Raw genomic sequence first — 17,621 nt, 5'->3', positions numbered from 1 at the left:
ATTATATTGTGTAAAATACATACAAAATATATACTTGAACAAATAATATATGCAAAAATGCCAAACATTTTCTCGTTCTAGCTTCTCCAATGTGAGCCTTTTCTCTGTTTTATATTTGAATGAAGATGTTACGTTGGGCACTGGGAACTTGTGTTGGGCACATTTCCATATTTTCTGACATTTTATCAACTAAACAATTAATGGATTCATCAAAATAATATCATAATGTGTATGGAAAAGAATCAGATGTTTGCAGCCATTTAAACTGTCTGTATCCACCTTTTTATATGGTGGTTGCGTGTTTGTGATTCCGCGTGTGTGTGTGTGTGTGTGTTTGTGATTTAGTGTGTGTGTGTGTGTGTGTGTGTGTGTGTGTGGCAAAGACAATAAAATGTAGAAACAAAGGCAAGACAAGGAAGTCACCTCAATCTGGTCAGCCCAAAAAAAGTGATGCAATATCACAAAGTTTTATTCAACTTAGTTTCAACAAAATCTTTGTAAGAGTTTCTTTCGTATAAATATAACAAATACATTTCCTTTACAGCTGGTTCATTTTTAAGTTGTGATATAACTGATATGGATTTAACAATGAGGGTAAGCTGGTTCACACTTTATTCTTTAACTATCCTCCAAGTGGTATAACACGCAAGATTACAGTACAATGCAATAGAAGTAAGACATTTAAAATATTCTCATGAAAAGATGAGATAACAACATACTTATCAGTATGGAGAAAAACAAGCAAATTCAACATTATCCATCACCATGGCGTCCGATGATTCCTACCATTTCTTTCTAACTTGGGAGTGTTTCAAAATCTAAAATGTAAGTATCACAATTTTACATTTATTTCATGATGCTGTCATATCCTCTGCGGTGTCATTTACAGAACATCTTTGCTGAGTTCCTGTGAATGTTATTATGTTATCTAATACCTGAAAGAAAGAAAAAAAACACCACGAGGATTGATAGACAATGCAGGAAATGTCAAAGAAACATTTGTCCCTTAAAACATGATACTCACGATGACATGTGACAACCTGACACGTAGGCGTAGTTGCCAGTGTAGCGAACATCACAGCGCACAACGTTGTTGCTGTAGTCTGATTCTGGCACATGATATTGCGGATTAACACTGATCTGTGGGGAACAACATACAAAAAAAATATAAGGATCAATAACAAAGCAACAAAAGCTAAATAAACAGCATGGACTCAATGGGATTCCACACAAGCAGCTCTTTAAAAGGAGTTTAGCGTCCGACGAGGAAGACAAATGTCTTCTGGTATTTCTAACAAACCTTGAGGACATAGTTTCCAGGTTTCACATCTGTGATGTCAATCCACTGGCAGTCGATGTCTGCGTTGTAGGTATCATAACACCCTGGGCTCAGGCCCTACACATTGGACAGCATCCACACAAAACATTATTTAAACAAACACACTTCTTATGAAACAATACATGGATATTATATTTTTTACGTAAAGGACTGTAACAAAGATTTTCATGTTTTATTACAGTATGATATCTTATGGCAAGACTTAAATAAAGAAAAGAGGATGGAAAAAATAAATAGTGTGCCAAACAACTGATCAGACGTTCAGGCAGGCGAGATCGTCTGACAGGAGGAACAGGAAATCGTTTAATCACCACTGGCTCGTGTGATGAGGAAATACTAAAGGACAGCTGCCTCAGTACAAGAGCACTTGTTTTCTTAGTTCCACTCTCCTTCCAGGAAATGTAACCAAATTCCTATGAGTAGGTCATTTAATGAAAAGCAAATCAGTAAACTCATATCCTCTATTTTGGTCTGAACCCAAATGAAACTGAACCACTATAGTGTTTTTCGTTATCTCTATAACTATATTCCTCAACGTGAACAGGCTTTTATTTTGCAACCATAATTCAATCGATCTTGTTCTCTGAAGACATTTTGACATGTCACAAAAGGAAAAGCACAAAGGTAAAAGACTACTTTCTTTTTTTTTAGTTAGTTAGATGTTGGTCGATTCAGAATTACTTTGACATTGTTGCTGCGCTAGCTAACAGGAGCTAACAGGCTATATATGGTGTTAGATTGTGAGCTCAAACCTGCATTAACTTGTTTGTTTTTTGGCCACTCGGGGGCAGCATAACAAAATGTAAACAGAAGGCCGATGTATCAGAACCTTATAAAGTAGATTGGTTGCATATTTGCACATTTAAGCTCTGTGTTTGGTCTCCAAAAACTCCTGAGGGACATTTCTGTCTCTATAGCTGCTAAATTCTTCACTATGTTCCCCAGCACGCGGCTAACTTTGTCTGTCTGCTTTGATGCCGTGCAGGAAGCATACAATTCATTTATCAGAGGTGTTAGCTGCCTGCTATAGCCAGAAAAGAGCAGATGTGAGCGGTGCGAGTGAACCACAACAGTAATGTTGTGGGCAGTAAAGCCAAGACAGAGAGTTGAAAGATGCTAAACGCAGAGGAGAGAAGAACTGTAGAGTTTGCTGTTGGTTTGTGAGTACGAACGACTCCTTTCACAGACAAGTAGTCATGTAATCAGGCGTTAATATAAAAACGAAATAAGAGCAGCTTTACAGTCAGTAACATCCACATTTCAGCGGGTATCATTGAGACCTGGGTATGTGAGGTGCAGGCAAATCGCCTGTAATAGCCGTAGTCACAGGAAGTGTCCTCCAGGCAAAAGCTGGCTTTGTGGCCTTCAGCCACCGAGTGGTGGGTGGAGGCATCCAGCAGGTCGTAGTGGCTGAACTCATCCATGCTGTGGAAGTGCCTGTGGATCAGCAGCAGCAGTGTTCAACAACTCCGGCATTTTTTATCTACACCAAGTGAGTCCCAAAGCAGTCTGGGACTTATTGAAACAACCAGACACTGTTTGACATGTTGAGATTGTCTTGTTCCTGAGTTACATTTACACAATTACTGATTAACATTTAAGTATATTTTGTTTCCCAGTATTCACTGAAATTGAGTCCCTGTGACTGCAAACATCACATGTATTTATCATGTACATGTAGCACTACACTGTATCTAAATCTGCTTTCACTCTATTATCTTGAAGTCAGTTTGTTTAATGAGACAAAACGGTCTGGATTTTAACACAAGTTGACTTTCAAAACACTGGCAAAAATATATACAGTCTACAGTAACAGCTTATTCGATCTTTGCCGAATGTGCTCCATTTTGGGAATAAGCACAGTGGACTGGTTGTTTCACAACATAACTATGTTGTGAGGTAGTTCCCGATGAATCAAGGAAAACTGGCACTTTTCCAAAAGTTCAACAAAGGAACAAACACACCAGCGGTTTTCCTTTCAGGCTCATTATCCTCATCACACAACTTTATTTTACAATGTCTGGCTTTGCAGCCGTATAGCAACTGAATGATGAGGTCATATGAAGTTCAGTCACATAATCTCTCGGTTTTACTGCCTTTATGCTGAGATTTAAAAAATATAAAGTTACGTCTTTAAAAGCCTAAAAATACAGATGTTAAGATGACAAATCTGATATCAAAATCTCAGCAGAGCTATAAAACATCCAGAAGTAAAGCCGGCTGTGGTTCAACAGGGGGTGCCATACCACAACTACAGACTGGACAAGACAAATAGTGTAGTGGCAAATATTATCTCTTGGAAACAACTGATGTGTCGAACAAATTAAAACAACTATAGAGTTACAATGTGTGAAGAAAAAGTTCTGTCTCCGATTCAAACTCTAAAAAACATGTAATATTTAAATGTTCTATATCTGATTCAGACACGTCTTTCCAAAACTGGATCCGGATCTGGTTTATGTTTTCATGCATGACATCTTCACGTGAAGGCCTGTAATTCATGTCAGCTTGTTGGCCAGTGAGAACAAATTATACAAGAAAGCAGCCACAAGTCAGAGACATTTTTTACTTTCTGTGTGTGATGGTGAGGTGGACAGCAGTGAAATGACCGTATACTCACTGGTGACAGCTGTGCCACTCCCAGGTGTAACGTGGCCTGCTGGGGAGGAAGTCCGCCGTCCCTTGGTTCTTGACTCTCTGAGGAAACCTCAGCAGCATACGGGTGTCATAGTCTCTAATGCTAGCTGTGTAGGCTGAGCTGGAGGCACAAAACAAAGGTAGAGCATAAGTTTACAGAAAAAAAAAAGGTCATATGTGGACACAATTACTTCACTGAGATTGTTTTTCCTGCTGGACCCCCCCCCCCCTCTGAGTGGAGCAGATTTTCAGTGTCTGAGTGAAGGCAGTCAGTGTGTAAATGGTGGGTGGAAAAACAACTTGGAGGGATGAGGTTGTTTGGGTTAGTTTTTGATAATGTGTTTACCATTCAGGCTTTCTCCCCTCGGGGCAAACTATGATTATACTTTACAGAAATCCACCACTCCACCCGTCTGTACCATCAGTGGCAGGATTCGTTTAATTTTACCTCATCTCATGGTTCCACTTGGCAGCCCTCACCCACAAACACTTGAGGTAGTTATGGCTCAAAGCTCTGTTAATCACACTCAGACTTGGATGCAAACCCTGTTTTTTTCCCTCGCTGTGGATAAGTCCTGACAGCAGTCGACCTACCTTGACAAACAGTTTTCCTCAGCTGCACATCTCAGGTTGTACATTGGGACTCTCTGGGCATAAGCGGAGGCTTGAATGTAGTACGGGTCCGGTACCAGATCAGGCAGACCTAAAACAACAAATTATTTATTTATTTTCTAATTATAATACTGACAATAGATAAGAATATGACAGTAAATAAAAGTGGTACTTAAAACATGAATCAATCAGTAAATTGATATGTTTCATATACAGACAAACACAGCAACAGATGGCAAATAGATGACGCAATGCAGAAATGTTGAACCAAGAAAGACAAACGGATTAATTAATAGACGGGGAGCATTTAAGCATCGTAAACACCACTTTATTGGTCATATCTATTTTCATTAATGTTGTTTTGAGAACCCAACTCTTACCATACTGATGATACCTTGTGCCATATCCGGGTCTCGATCTCCGGCTCGGTCTATCGTAAACGTCATAATGATTGTAATATGGGTTGTCACTATCAGTGGACTTGTAGGGGTCGTAGGGATCATCGCCGACCATCATGTCTTCTCTCCGGGGCAGAGGAGGACTGACAGTGACCTTTTCCTGGGTCTCATTGTTGCTCTTCTGCGTCCCCGTGCGCTCACCGAGACGGTCATTGTGATGCTGGCGGTGCTCGTGTCCTCTCACGAGCCTTTGGAGCGAAGACGGGAGACCGCGGGGGGTGTGCAGGTCGGACGCCGGCCGGGAAGGCTGCTGCTGGGCCACACGCTGGCTCGAGGTGTCCGGATGTCTCACGTCCGCATCACGAATGATGGTGACAGGTCGCGCCTGCACTTGTTCCTGAGCTGCGCCCCTGCGCTTCGGTGGCTGATACTCCGAGCCCTGGCTTAAAATGCTAAAAACCTTGCCGTTGTGTGACCACTGTAGCGTCTGCCGGAGAGCTTCTCTTTTGTTATTTCCCTGTTGGGTCCCTGAATTTGTCTGAGACTGGACAACTTGCAGGAGGAAAACTAAAAAATAGACGCACGCATATGCGTAAAGTGGCGTGCCAAATATGCGTAATCCCATTATGAACTCAACTAAAGGAGATTTAATGTGACAAAGCGAATATTTCAAATGAGCTGGGGTTGCCACTTGTCTTTGACTTAAATATCTTTCATCGCTATTTGAAGGATATTCATTGAGAAGAGAGGAAAAGCTAAGTTTAAATGTATCCGTATAAACCTCATATCGCTCTGCTCCTGTAGCCTGCAGTGAGATGATGATGAGGATGAGAAGGAGGAGGAGGAGGAGGAGTTCAGCATTTGGCGTTTCTGAATCTGTTACACAAGTCTGGTGCTGTTGCTCATATAACCACTGAATGGATACGCTATGTGTGATCATTCCCAGCCAAGTGTGTTTGATAACTGCTCAGTCTGGCTCTTCGAAAAGTGGTTAATGTGTGTCAGTACCAGGCAGTGAGACATATTTTCTTCCTCACAAAGATTATGCATATTTTGAGTCATAACAGTTTGACCAAAAACAGACATTCAAAAATATGTAAACTTTCTTCCTACTTCATTAGGATTGGGGCATGAATAGCACAACCCATTTGCACTGCTGTATATTGTATTCATTTTTTCTTTGACAAATCAACAGAATGTCATGATAAATAGCTTTTTCCTCTGACTGTTGGATGAACTCACAACCTTATTGCAACACACTCTACCAGACGTCTCTGCACTCCACTTTCTCATTGGAGGTTTTCACAAACCTCAATCACTCTTTGATGGCCCTGCAACATTTTCATTTTTTTTTCTGGGAAACCATCTCCCACAAATCCCCCTCCGCCCAGTCCTGTCTGTGTTAAGCTTTGCTGACAACGTGAAAGATTCATCACGTGCATTTCCATAGTAATCTTCTATAAAGTCATAATTAATCTGTTCTGAGCAATAAACAAAATGAGGCTGCCGTGATACTTGATATCTGCATTACTGCGTCTGGTGGCAGACTGGTGACCCCACGCTCCTCTCGTGATGAACCTAAGTCATTTGCTGCAGCCCAGTCAAATCACTGCCCTGCTGTTAACACCAGAGGTATTATTAGTTTGTAAACTTAATCCAGTGTTTCCATTTTCCTCTGTCTATATCAAACCAAAATAATCTTTCTAGCATCTACACAACTGACCGCAGGATGGCTGCTGCTAAACCACAGCAAGTGCTCAAAATCACAAAGTTTTTTGAGAGCTATGACTTGAAAGCAAAACATTTGGATTATTTGAGAGGGATTTTTTTAACATGTACACTTTGAGATTGGTTATGAGCTACTATGTATCTTTAAAAAGCAAGCAAGTAATGATCAAATAATCCGCTGTGATAACAGATCAATCCCAGGGTCCTATATCCCGACACTAGGGGCAGATGACTGCAAATAACATTGGAGGGCTGCATACTACCTGAGGGAGTTGTTTGGGAAGTGAGGGATTATGATCTTTCCTTAGACAAAGAATGAATAATGTCTAGAATCACATACTGGAAAAGCACAAACAATGTTAAAACTAAAGGTAGCAAAAAGTAGCAAAAAGTATTACTAATATAGATGAATTTTTACAGTTTTTGTAATAAAATTAGATTTATTGTGTCCTGTTCACAATCACACAGTTACCCTAAAGTGCAACCTTAGTCTGATCTGTTTGTCGCTGAGCAGCAACGCTGGAGCAGCAGGGAGTTGAGGACTTGCTCAAGGGTACCTCGGTGGCGGTAATGAAGGAGGAGAAAGCTCTGTTCTCTCACTCACGCTGCTCAAATGTAACCCTTCAGATTGAACTGACATTATGTCCCGGCCTTCACAAATCTGCTTCTCCAATGTTTAAAGGAATAGTCCGACATTTTGTTAAATCCGCTTGCTCACTTTCTGGTTAGATGAGAACATTGATACCACTTATGTATGTTAGCTTAGCTTAGCACAAAGACTGGAAAAGACGCAGCAGCGAAGTCGGCTCTGACCAAAGGTAATAAAACCACAAATTGTTATTTTTATACTTCCGATTTTGTTGGCTATGAATAATCAAACAAAATATGTCATAAAAAATAGTTTTATCACCTTTGGACAGAGCTAATTTTTATAAAAAAATGTTGAAACCTGTATTATTTACATTCATGTTTGATAGTTAACAGTCTTTATTGGGCACATTGCTACATTTCTTGGCGCGTTACCGCCGCCTGTATCTCACCTGTAGATCAGTGGAGTGGTGTGAAACCGTTGGCAGTAACGTGTATCATATCACTCACTTGCTGTGCGAGAACATGCTCCAGAACAGACAAAACAGGGGCCCTCTCATAAAAACGTTGCTCCATAACACTAGTGGCCAAAAACTCCACATGGTACCTTTTAACATCGATTGTTGCATATTTAGTTGTGTATATTTAACATACAGATGAAACTTGAGCAATAAAAACACAACGTGGTAGTGATTTATACATCAACATGAGCATTTATGATTTCTAGTTGTCTATTCTGCCCAAACAGTAGCTGAGAAAGAGACCAAGAACCCAAGTTGGACTGAAAATGGTCTGAGAATGGGTTCTATTTAATGGTAAACTGATATCATGCTGTAATTGACAGTTCAACCAGATGTATTGTTCTTGGATACCGAGGGCGCATTTCATCTCACTTTCATGTGACGTTACATTTCAGTTTATGCAAGCTCTGAGGGCCAATCAGAGCGGAGTTATATGATCTCCTGAAAATGTATCCTCCCTGCAGACTTATGTGAGTTAAAGATGAGTGGGAAATGTTTGAAATGATTAAGAAATAGGATTCCAATGGCTCACTATTCCAAATAAAGATGCTTTTGTGAAACTTTATGAGACTTTGCTGAACAATAATCAGTTCCTGGGGAATTAAAAAGTGAAAAGAGTCACGAGCTATGAATGTGGCTGTTCTTCTGTAAATGCTCCTTATTTTTAACCAAAACCTGATTGTGTTTTTGCGTGGAGCAGGACTAAGATACCCTCCTCTGAATCTGCATACAGAGAGTGAAAACTAGGTGTTCCTGGGTTTCCTCCTGTCTCTTCTTTGGAACACCACACAGACAGAACCAGCTGAACTGGGTCACTGATGTTTTTCTCTCGTAATTCATTGCAATTTCTCTATGCAGAGTTCTTCTTCTCTCCAGCGAGGGCAGCACAGTGTTCTCCCAACAAAGCTCAAGAGACACATCTGCAAGGAATTAGCAGAGTTCTTTTGTCCACGTAGCTGGAATTCAGCCCCATTCCTGATATTCTTTGGGCATACTCGGTTGTGTTAAAAGAGTTTGAATATATTCAGGTCTGGGTTGCAGAATACGGAAGGAAAATAGTGTCGAGACCTCCTGCGTAAGACACGTCATTGAGCAAAGAAAGAAAAAAAGAGCTCCTTCCTTTCATGATGCTAAATTTATCATAAAACCAAGACCAATTTTTCAATGCCATCACTGAGTCAACATCTGGCAGACATTTGCCACTTTGCTTGAGACGTGAACCCTACATTTACACATTTACAGCAGCCGCCTTCTAGATTTAAGGCATACTTTATTAAAACGTGCTCTTGCATCTGATATAAAAACCCCATTGCTGCAGTTTTGGTGGCTTTGTTTTCTCAAACAAGGGCTGTTAGAAATCCAGCTTTGGAAGTATCAGTTTGAAAAAAGGATTGTTTTCTCCAGTTCTGATTATTTTCATGTCATCATTTTGACCAAACAGGACCACACATATCTCTCAAAAACATCCAGAACAAGCCTACTTCCTCTGGTCTCTTCTGTCAGAATCCTCTACTTAAACCCCACATATTCAACCTCATAACATCCATTGCTTCTGTTAATTGACATCTCTCTACACTTTTACATTTCTTTCCAGTAGTAGATCTTACCGTCTACCCATTTGAAAAGCTCAGCTTACACAAATAAGCTCCGGTTCATCTCAGCGCAAATCTCTACGACAGAAACAGACAATTCAAATATTTTTTCCTCCTTCATAAATACTGTGTTTCCATTACTTTTATAGCACCAAACTAGGGTTTGCACCACACACACACTCAGCCACCACACACACACACACACACACACAGTCTGGTGGACTACGTGGCACTCTGCACAAGCACTGTAGACTCTGCAGCCAGAAGGAGGAGCGCTTTATCAAGACACAGCCAAGAAAACTTTACATTGTGCAACGATTCATGCAGATGCATGTCCTTCCATTCCACAAACAGAGAAGAAGTGTACATTCCAGTGATAAAGAGACTTATTACTTTGACTTGTGATATTGCAGGGACAACTTTCTGACAACTTTCTGATTGTAAAATGGTAAAAGTTACAATGTGACATGATGATTGATCTTCAGTCAAATTCAGATTTGTTTTTGGCCACTTGGCGGCAGTGGAAACAAGCTGTGAACACACGGAAAACGTATCACTATTTAAAGGAATAGTTTGACTTTTTGGGAATATGCTGATTAAAATTGTTCTATCTCTTTGCTAAGACTATTTGTTGGCCAGGAACAGCAACTTCTTGAAGTCTTGGAGCCAAGAAATAGTCCGGTGCAATATAGCTCTCTGTAAAAACATCTCACGATTTACGAGTGAGGTTTTTGTTTAGTGGTGAGCTTTAGAGATGAGGGTTGAAGAGAGGCTAGCTCTTTCCAGTCTTGCTAGCTGTAGCTTTATGTTTAATAGACAAACATAAGAGCTCTATCAATCATCTCAGTGACGAACACTGTCGCCTCTCAGCGAGGTCACGAGTTCAAATCTCAGCACAGAAACGTGTTGTATAAAGTTTGCAGGTTCACCTCTAGTCTCCTTTCGCAGTGTGAAGACATGCAGGCCAGGTGGTCGACAGAATTTACAATGAGCTAACCGCAGGTGTAAATGTTAGTGTGTTAGTTTGTCTACCTTGCCCGTATCCAGCTCACGGTGGGTGTGTTCTGGCCTCTAGTGACCCACATAGTATAAATGGTGAAGACAATCAACAAAGGCATTAATGTCTTTTCCCCACATCTTGTGAATAAAATGTGACATTTTGACGATGAAGTAAGTCAGTTTCTCATGCAGCAACAGAAATAGACTGAGGGAACACTTGTATATTTCTGACCAATCGTCTCTTGACTCACTTCGGGAAGTGTTTAACTGGAGGACGATTGCTAAATAATTAACTGAAGAGATGAAAATAGGACAACTGCGACTTTGATGGAAATATATTTTCAGATGCAGTGCTTTCAAGGCCTTGTTGTCAGAATGAAGCAGTTATGCCACAACATCAATCACAGTTATTCTGTTTAAAAAAAGAACGACGGCTCCATCTACAGGAGACACTCTTGCACTTCGGCCTCCGTTGCTCCATTTAGGTAACTAAAAGTCAATAATAATATTATAAACGAACTGAGCTGTTTTGTTAAGTTTAAATATATTCTGGGATGCAAAGTATCCCAGCTTGATCTTTTTTTCTATCACCATCTCCGCAGAAGTTTTTCATTTGACACACATGCAATTCCTATATTTTGAAATATTTCCATGAAAGACTTCCTGAAGTCTGAGAAATATGAACACATGAACACAGATTTGATGCGGCTCAGTTTCTTTCGTTTTATTCATAGAACTGAAAATACAACAGATACATTTAAAAGTAAAAAAAGCCACACAGAGAAGCACAGTACATATTTCACTGCATGCTTAAATTTCATCAGTTCCAACTTTCATCGGTGCCAATACTGGCTACATTTTGGTGCAATAGATTGAATGCTGTAACAGAGTTAAACAGAATTTCTGACACAAATTCCATGTTCATTACGCAGCTTGTTAAAACCATCGAATATTTGTTCATTTTTCAGACAAATATAAAACACGTACAGTTGCATGTGCCCCCAAACCAAGGGAATTACTAATAATAGATATTTGATATGATTAATGGAAATTGAAGATCAGAGCAGGGAGGCTGAGAAATGCAATCAGACCCTAAAGCAGAACCATTAAAGGGTAGTGGTTCGGTCTGGAGAGCGCTTGTGTCACCCAGAAAAGAGCACGTGTCCCGAGAAGTAGCTTTTGGTGCTCAGGCCGGTGGTCCCGTTGCTGGCCTCCACCCAGACTTTGTCTCCCGCCTCCAGCTTGAGCACCGTGTCACCTGATGACAAGTGGTTACCTCCCTGATAAACCTTGAAACCGCGCAGCACTAGCTTGTCATTGCACTTCAGGTCCACATCTCCCACGCTGACAATGGATATGATGAGGAAGCTGAACTGATAGACACCGGGGACGGCGCATGTAAACAGGCCTGTCTGGATGCTGTAAAGCTGCTGTTTGTTGTAGATGACTTGACGGAACTGAATGATTTTCTCTGAGGATGGGTTGTAGAAGGCATATAGTGGCTGCGTAGCATTAGAGTGGTGTATTAGCTGTCCAGGAGGGCCTGGGGTTCCTATCAGACCTGCAGAGGAACACAAATATAGATCTTAAAATACATAAACAGAGATTTTTGATCTGGTTCTACATTATGAATTATTCAGTGGAGGGAAGTAACTTATTCAAGCACACACATGAGATACTTGAGTATAGTTTATACTTCTACTTCACGACATTTTAGATGGAAATGTTGTACTTTTTAACGCCACTACATAATTACTAGTTATTCTGAATATCGTTTTTATACAACATATATGATAATGTTCTAAAACATGTTGCATTGTTCAGTTAAAGAAATCTCTTTCATAAAATCATCATGAAAACAATGTTGTTGTTTTTTTAAAAGTGGACAATAATGACACCTGGCTCATGATAACAAATATAAAAGACCTGATGTTACAGTGTAAGTTAAAGTTAAAAAAATTGGTGAAGGATAAAAGATGAGCGTACTGTAGATTTACTGAAGATGCCAAGGCTGAGCTTGGTTGTTTTATATGTGGGGTAAATGTGTCTTAATGATGTTCTACGTTTCGTTTTTCCAGCACTATCTACAACTTACAAAAGGCTAAACAGACGATAACTGAATAGATTACCTCATTGTCCTCGAGGCCCTCGAGGCCCTCGGGGCCCTCGGTGTCCTGCTGGTCCGTCTGATTGGTCTGGTTTACAGTCTGTATATCAAGATATGGAAGTTAAACTTTTTCAGCCTCATCATTTAGCCTCTAGATTTGTTCAAAATGTGTTAGTATCAGTAAACCCTGAGTGGAGTGAAGAACACCTCACCAAGATGACAAAATGTTAAGTGTCATGGTCTGAATGTGAACTTTTCTTCTAACTTCATTGTGCTTTTCAAATTTAGCTACCGCGTGTTAGTACTTAAACCGACCTCTTTTCCACTGACTTCATTACAGCTATCACCCGGGCCTGCAGGATCAAACACCACATATAAAGAACCATTTCCATACAAGTGATAGAGAAGAAATAAACACCAGGTTAAAAACAAAATGAAGAATACAGTAGGTGACGAATGAAAGTCTTCCCTCATGGTCAAAAAGTTAGGCGCCGCGCTGTTTTACCTGTGCATGTTCTCTCCCTCCAGGCTGAGAGGTTCAGGCGTTGGAGGTTGGAGCAGCGGACGAGCCGGTTCCTGTTAGTGAGGACGCTGAAGGCGTCAGTGGGGACAGACGTGATACCGGTGTTGTCACAGATGATCCTGGATAAGGAGGTCCTGGACAGAGCAGTTCTCTGCGCCGCGGTGAAGACGCCCCTGTTCTCGTACCACAGTCTGATTTTTCCAACAAGAGATTAGTGTCAACAGAGACTAGAGAGAGCGTTTGTTTTTTGTGTTAGCATCACTTTATGCATCCACACACATACTGACCTGTCACCCTGGCGGATCTTCTGGAACTGTGACGCGATGAGGCAGGCGAACAGAGGCCCCACGCGGCCCCCACGGACGAACGGCTCTGCCACGCCTCCCATCCAGATGTCAATGTTGTCGGCTGTACCGTAGAGCTGCAGCAGCCTGGAAGCCAGGTCGCTGTTGTTCAAGACCCGAGCGAGCTCCGCCTGATTCCTGGGCTGAGACAGGCCACAGAACCTGCGCCAGGTGTTGTAGCCTTGAGGAACAACGAACAAGTCAGTAAGGAGAGGATGAGGACAATTAAGAAAGAGAAGAATCATTACAAAAGGCTGTACCAGGCAAGCCGTGGTCACGGCCCCTCTCCATGTTCAGAGAGCCCAAGTCCAAAGCCAGATGCATCACAAACTGGAACAACCTCTCCCTCAGAGCGTCCACCAGCATGTGATCCTGAGTGTTTAGTTTAGCGGGACGGCCGATCAAACCACGGAGCAGAGGGTCAATGCCACCTGGAGAGATAGAATAAAAGTTAGGGTGACAGTTTGAGAAAGCGTGATTGATAAGTTGCTGCCCTTCTCTTTGTACAACTCACCCTCAAAGACGACCCTCCAGGGCGTGAAGAAGGCCTTGAACAAGGGGACACTGGGGAACTGAGGGTTCTCCCTGTAACTTTGATCCAGGCGGCCTAAGAATGGCTGGATGGCCAAGTGGGCGAAGCGGTAAGCGGCTGTTGCAAAGACGTTGGAGATGGTGGGGTCCACGTTAGGATTGTAGCCGGGATAACGGCCGAGCTGTCTACGCATTGCGTCGACACCCACAATGTGAGGCAGATAGTCCCTGAACACAAACACCTGAGAGAGACAGAGATCTATTTTGAGTAAAAGACAGCGGAGTGTATGACACATGCTGTTGAGATATAACAATAGAATCATGAATTCTGACTGACTGGTTTACCTACCTGTGAGTAAGCACCCATGATCTTGCGGGCCTCTTGGTAGAGTGTCTCACTGTCCCACTGTGGGTTTAGTGTCTTCAGTGCACGGGCCAGGCGGTTATGCTCGCGCATAAACAGTGTGTGAATGGACGTCAGAGCGATGTTCTCGTCCACGCGGACATCACCTTACAGACAGAAATGTACACATCATATAGTGTTCACTTCCTCTTCTGATTCATGTCGTTGGCACCTCTTTCTATTAGGAGTTTATGAGTTGTAGATAATGTTTAGGAAGACAACAGGTTAGAGGCGAGAGCAGGATATACATCAGTTTTTCACAACATAGCAACCCCAAATTCTTATTACTACCCTTAGAGCTTATTACTGATCTTTTAAGATTGAATAGATGATGAATTAACCATTCATAAAGCTGTTCGTTATAGTGAACTTGCAAGATGACTAACCTGCAAGGAAACAGGGCACCTCTTCGGCGTTTGTGTTGTTGGTGACACGTTTGCGAGTGGCACACATGTTCGCCTCGAGTTTCACGAAGGGCAGCAGATCGCGCCTGTTGTCTCTGAACTTTGCATTCACGCGCAGCAGGCCGCCGTCACTTTCGAGGTCGCGAAGAGACAGGGCGATCTTCTCATCAGAGCCGTACACTTGGCCGACATCCAGGAAGGCTGTCAGGGTGTTGATCTGCTCTCTCTTGTTGGGTTCTCCACCAAAATTGTAGGCAGAGTTTCCCGTCCCGCAAACAGGGGCGGATCTGAATGCAGGGATGCAGCTCTCTGGGCCAGTGGGCAAGCGGGGGTCGCCGGGAGGAATCTGTTCGTAGGAAAAAGACAAATGTTTATGGAGGGAATCTTTTAGTGAATACAACATCTCTGTGTTTGGGTTTGAGTTTTCGCACGAACCGCGATGGGGATGCATGGCTCAGATTTCTCACAGCTCTCATCACAGTTGAGCCCGTTGCTGAAGGAGCGGATGCTGGGGGAGAAGGGCGTGAAGGTCAGATCGTGGTCGGTCCACTGACCAAAGATGGTCACCATGTGACTGTACTCTGTGTCGTTGACCACGCCTGCGTCTGTTGTGCGTAGGATGTTGTTGGACACCTGTCGCACCTGAAAGTGGAGTAGAATAGTTATGTTTTCATTTTAAATCAGCATTTACGTGTGTTAGTCAAAGCGTGTTACTAAGATTTTAAGGCTGTACCAGTGGGAGCAAGAAGTTGTTGATTCTTCGGTCTCTGGTCCAGCCTTTTGGTACAGAGACGCCGTCTTCATATTCGGCAGGTAGCCAGCGGTTGAAGGGGGTGTTTGAGGAACCGCGGCGAGTTTCAATTCTAAAAGCAAAAACAGGGGACATGTTTGGAAATACTGCTTGAGAAATACCAGGGAGGTGAGCACATCTTCTGCGGTGTACCGCCCAAGATGTTCAGGTGTATTTCAAAAGAATTTCCTCTGAATGTTAGCAACACTCAATCTCACAAACCCGACAAGTTTTCATTAATTCATCACATTTCTACTTGGAACAAAGTGCTTTTTACCAACGTGTATGTAGGAAAATAGTGAAAGAAAGTTGATAATGAAGACATCTGGGAATGTTACAGAAGTCAAAATACAGAAAATAAACTGCTACATGAATTAAAAAAGTGAGTTTTTGAAACAGCATGTTATGTCACTTGATTGTTTTCTCTTACAAGTTGTTGCAGACGCTGCTGGCCGTGCGATACTTGTTAAGGTTTGGCGTGGTGCGGCATGATGGAAGGCTGACTCGAGGTGAACATCCAGTTATTTCACCAAGTCTTTTCAGGTCCTCCGTGGTGAGCAAATCTGAAAAATATGAAAGGCATTTCAACGATGTGTCGATGTGTTGATGTGTGTATGTCACATTACAAAAAAAACAATGTGAGCATTTTGTTTGACCTGTCTTACCTGTTGCATTGAGTGAGCGCTTGTGTACGTGATTCACCCTCTCATGCAGCAGACGGAGGGTTTGTGCCATGTAATCTGCGGATCTCACAGCTGTGCGCGTGTCACCACGGGGTTGCTTGAGGAGACGAAGAGCATCGTGAGGACGCACTATCTCCCTGCGGACTCGTCTCAGACTCCTAGATGAAAAAAGTCACACAGTCAAAAAATGAAGTACTAACTGTGGGATTGTTTTAGAGCTCCTGTACTTTTTTTCTAGCAATTACTGAGCTTTTTAGTGTAGATTTCTTCTGTATTAATATAAAAGATAATCTACTATTTTACTGTGGTGATGAAATAATACATAAAAGGAACTCACTCTTCTCTGGAGTACTTGTACGCGGCATCGACGATTTTCTTTGCGTCCTCAAAACACTGTTGAAGGAGAGGGCTGCCGAGATATTCCGCTGCAAAGAAACAACACGCTCGTCAAACAGTTCATCAATTGGGACAAAAGGACTTAAAACGTGACCAGTATGTAACACAGACAAATTTAGGTGGAGATCAGAAACGTGTTTACAAACTAAGGGATGTCGCCTACCTGCAGGTTTGGAATGGGCGGGAATCAGGCCGATGCCCAGCACAAGAAGTACAGAGAAAAGCATGTCTAAAACAAATAAATAAAAGTCAATACAAAACTTAATTCATTGTACTTGTCAACAGGCATGCACGGAAATTATTTCTTCAGCACCATGTAACATCGAAAATATCGAAGCACCCAGAGCAAAAAGCTGATCTCATTACCTGCGTCTGTGAAGCTTTCAGATGCTCCTGGAGATGTGGAGTTAGCGGCGTTGCCATCGTCTTTATATTCTGATCGAGGGGCGAGGCCTGAATAGGGTTGTGTAGGTGAGGCTCCTGTCAGTAAGGAGCAGTTCCTTCTTCCTCCTCTGTCTGTTCAGGAAATCCTTCACTCTTATCAGTTATTATTGGGTGTCACATTTGAAAAAGAAACTATAATTACCAGTAACAGTGGCGGTAGTGATAGTGGTAACAGTAAGTCATAATAGTAAAATGGCATTATCAGCATTTGTTGGCTTTTAAGAATTTTAGTATAAAGCTATTTGAATAAATGTTTCTTGTTCATTATTATTATTTTAATGTTGATGTGTTTAAGGAGCATTTCAGATGCATTTTAGAAGTATGTTTACTTTTTGACATTCTTCTTCCTTGAAGGAATCATACACACTGTACTTTGACATAACTGGACCGAGTCTTTTCTCACTGGACAAATATAGTTTTTAGCCCATTCTTCTGTAATAACTTTTTTTCCTTCCTTTATTGATGGAAAACAGTAAATAGATTTGCAGCATTTGGACAGTTTTCTTTGTGTCACTTGTTTACTGATGTCGCCATGCTGTGGCTGTTGGCCTTCCATGTTACCACACAGAAACTGATGGACTT

General features: G+C 41.8%; 2 protein-coding genes across 3 annotated transcripts; both read right to left on the bottom strand.

Moving 5' to 3' along the window:
* Nucleotides 1-437: 437 nt before the first annotated feature.
* On the bottom strand, nt 438-5,786 carry loxa (lysyl oxidase a). Its single transcript, XM_031855752.1, has 7 exons — nt 4,969-5,786; nt 4,571-4,679; nt 3,960-4,097; nt 2,620-2,776; nt 1,301-1,396; nt 1,025-1,140; nt 438-935 (listed from the first exon to the last, which is right to left on the bottom strand). The coding sequence occupies exons 1-7, from the start codon at nt 5,609-5,611 to the stop codon at nt 929-931; spliced, it is 1,266 nt and encodes a 421-aa protein (XP_031711612.1). The 5' UTR covers nt 5,612-5,786; the 3' UTR covers nt 438-928.
* Nucleotides 5,787-11,112: 5,326 nt separating this feature from the next.
* Nucleotides 11,113-17,030, bottom strand: mpx (myeloid-specific peroxidase). Of its 2 annotated transcripts, XM_031856033.1 has the most exons (16): nt 16,962-17,030; nt 16,759-16,824; nt 16,537-16,624; nt 16,182-16,357; nt 15,947-16,079; nt 15,460-15,589; nt 15,162-15,368; nt 14,709-15,072; nt 14,269-14,429; nt 13,903-14,161; nt 13,649-13,819; nt 13,332-13,569; nt 13,027-13,235; nt 12,837-12,874; nt 12,544-12,621; nt 11,113-11,975 (listed from the first exon to the last, which is right to left on the bottom strand). In XM_031856033.1, exons 2-16 carry the CDS (start codon nt 16,820-16,822, stop codon nt 11,970-11,972), a joined length of 2,322 nt encoding a protein of 773 aa, XP_031711893.1. In that variant the 5' UTR covers nt 16,823-16,824; nt 16,962-17,030; the 3' UTR covers nt 11,113-11,969. The 2 variants fall into 2 exon arrangements, with proteins under 2 accessions (XP_031711893.1, XP_031711894.1); XM_031856034.1 differs by lacking the exon at nt 12,837-12,874.
* Nucleotides 17,031-17,621: the final 591 nt, after the last annotated feature.

This window comes from Anarrhichthys ocellatus, unplaced genomic scaffold (genome assembly GCF_004355925.1).
Source record: "Anarrhichthys ocellatus isolate YVR2014 unplaced genomic scaffold, GSC_Weel_1.0 scaffold16, whole genome shotgun sequence".
NCBI classification, from domain to species: domain Eukaryota; kingdom Metazoa; phylum Chordata; class Actinopteri; order Perciformes; family Anarhichadidae; genus Anarrhichthys; species Anarrhichthys ocellatus.
The sequence above is the reverse complement of the archived record's forward strand: the minus strand, read 5'-3'. Positions and strand labels throughout refer to the sequence as shown.

Bases quoted from the DNA above. Each gene is read 5' to 3' on its own strand.
- loxa (XM_031855752.1), bottom strand. From the start codon at position 5,611: ATGGGATTACGCATATTTGGCACGCCACTTTACGCATATGCGTGCGTC. The intron at 1,397-2,619 runs GTCTCAATGATA...TCCAATGTGTAG, and splicing joins CCTGCACCTCACATACCCAG to GGCCTGAGCCCAGGGTGTTA. The intron at 1,141-1,300 runs GTTTGTTAGAAA...TGTTCCCCACAG, and splicing joins CTGGAAACTATGTCCTCAAG to ATCAGTGTTAATCCGCAATA.
- mpx (XM_031856033.1), bottom strand. From the start codon at position 16,822: ATGCTTTTCTCTGTACTTCTTGTGCTGGGCATCGGCCTGATTCCCGCC. The intron at 15,590-15,946 runs GTAAGAGAAAAC...TTTTGCTTTTAG, and splicing joins AGCAGCGTCTGCAACAACTT to AATTGAAACTCGCCGCGGTT. The intron at 12,622-12,836 runs GTCGGTTTAAGT...CTTGATATACAG, and splicing joins ATGAAGTCAGTGGAAAAGAG to ACTGTAAACCAGACCAATCA.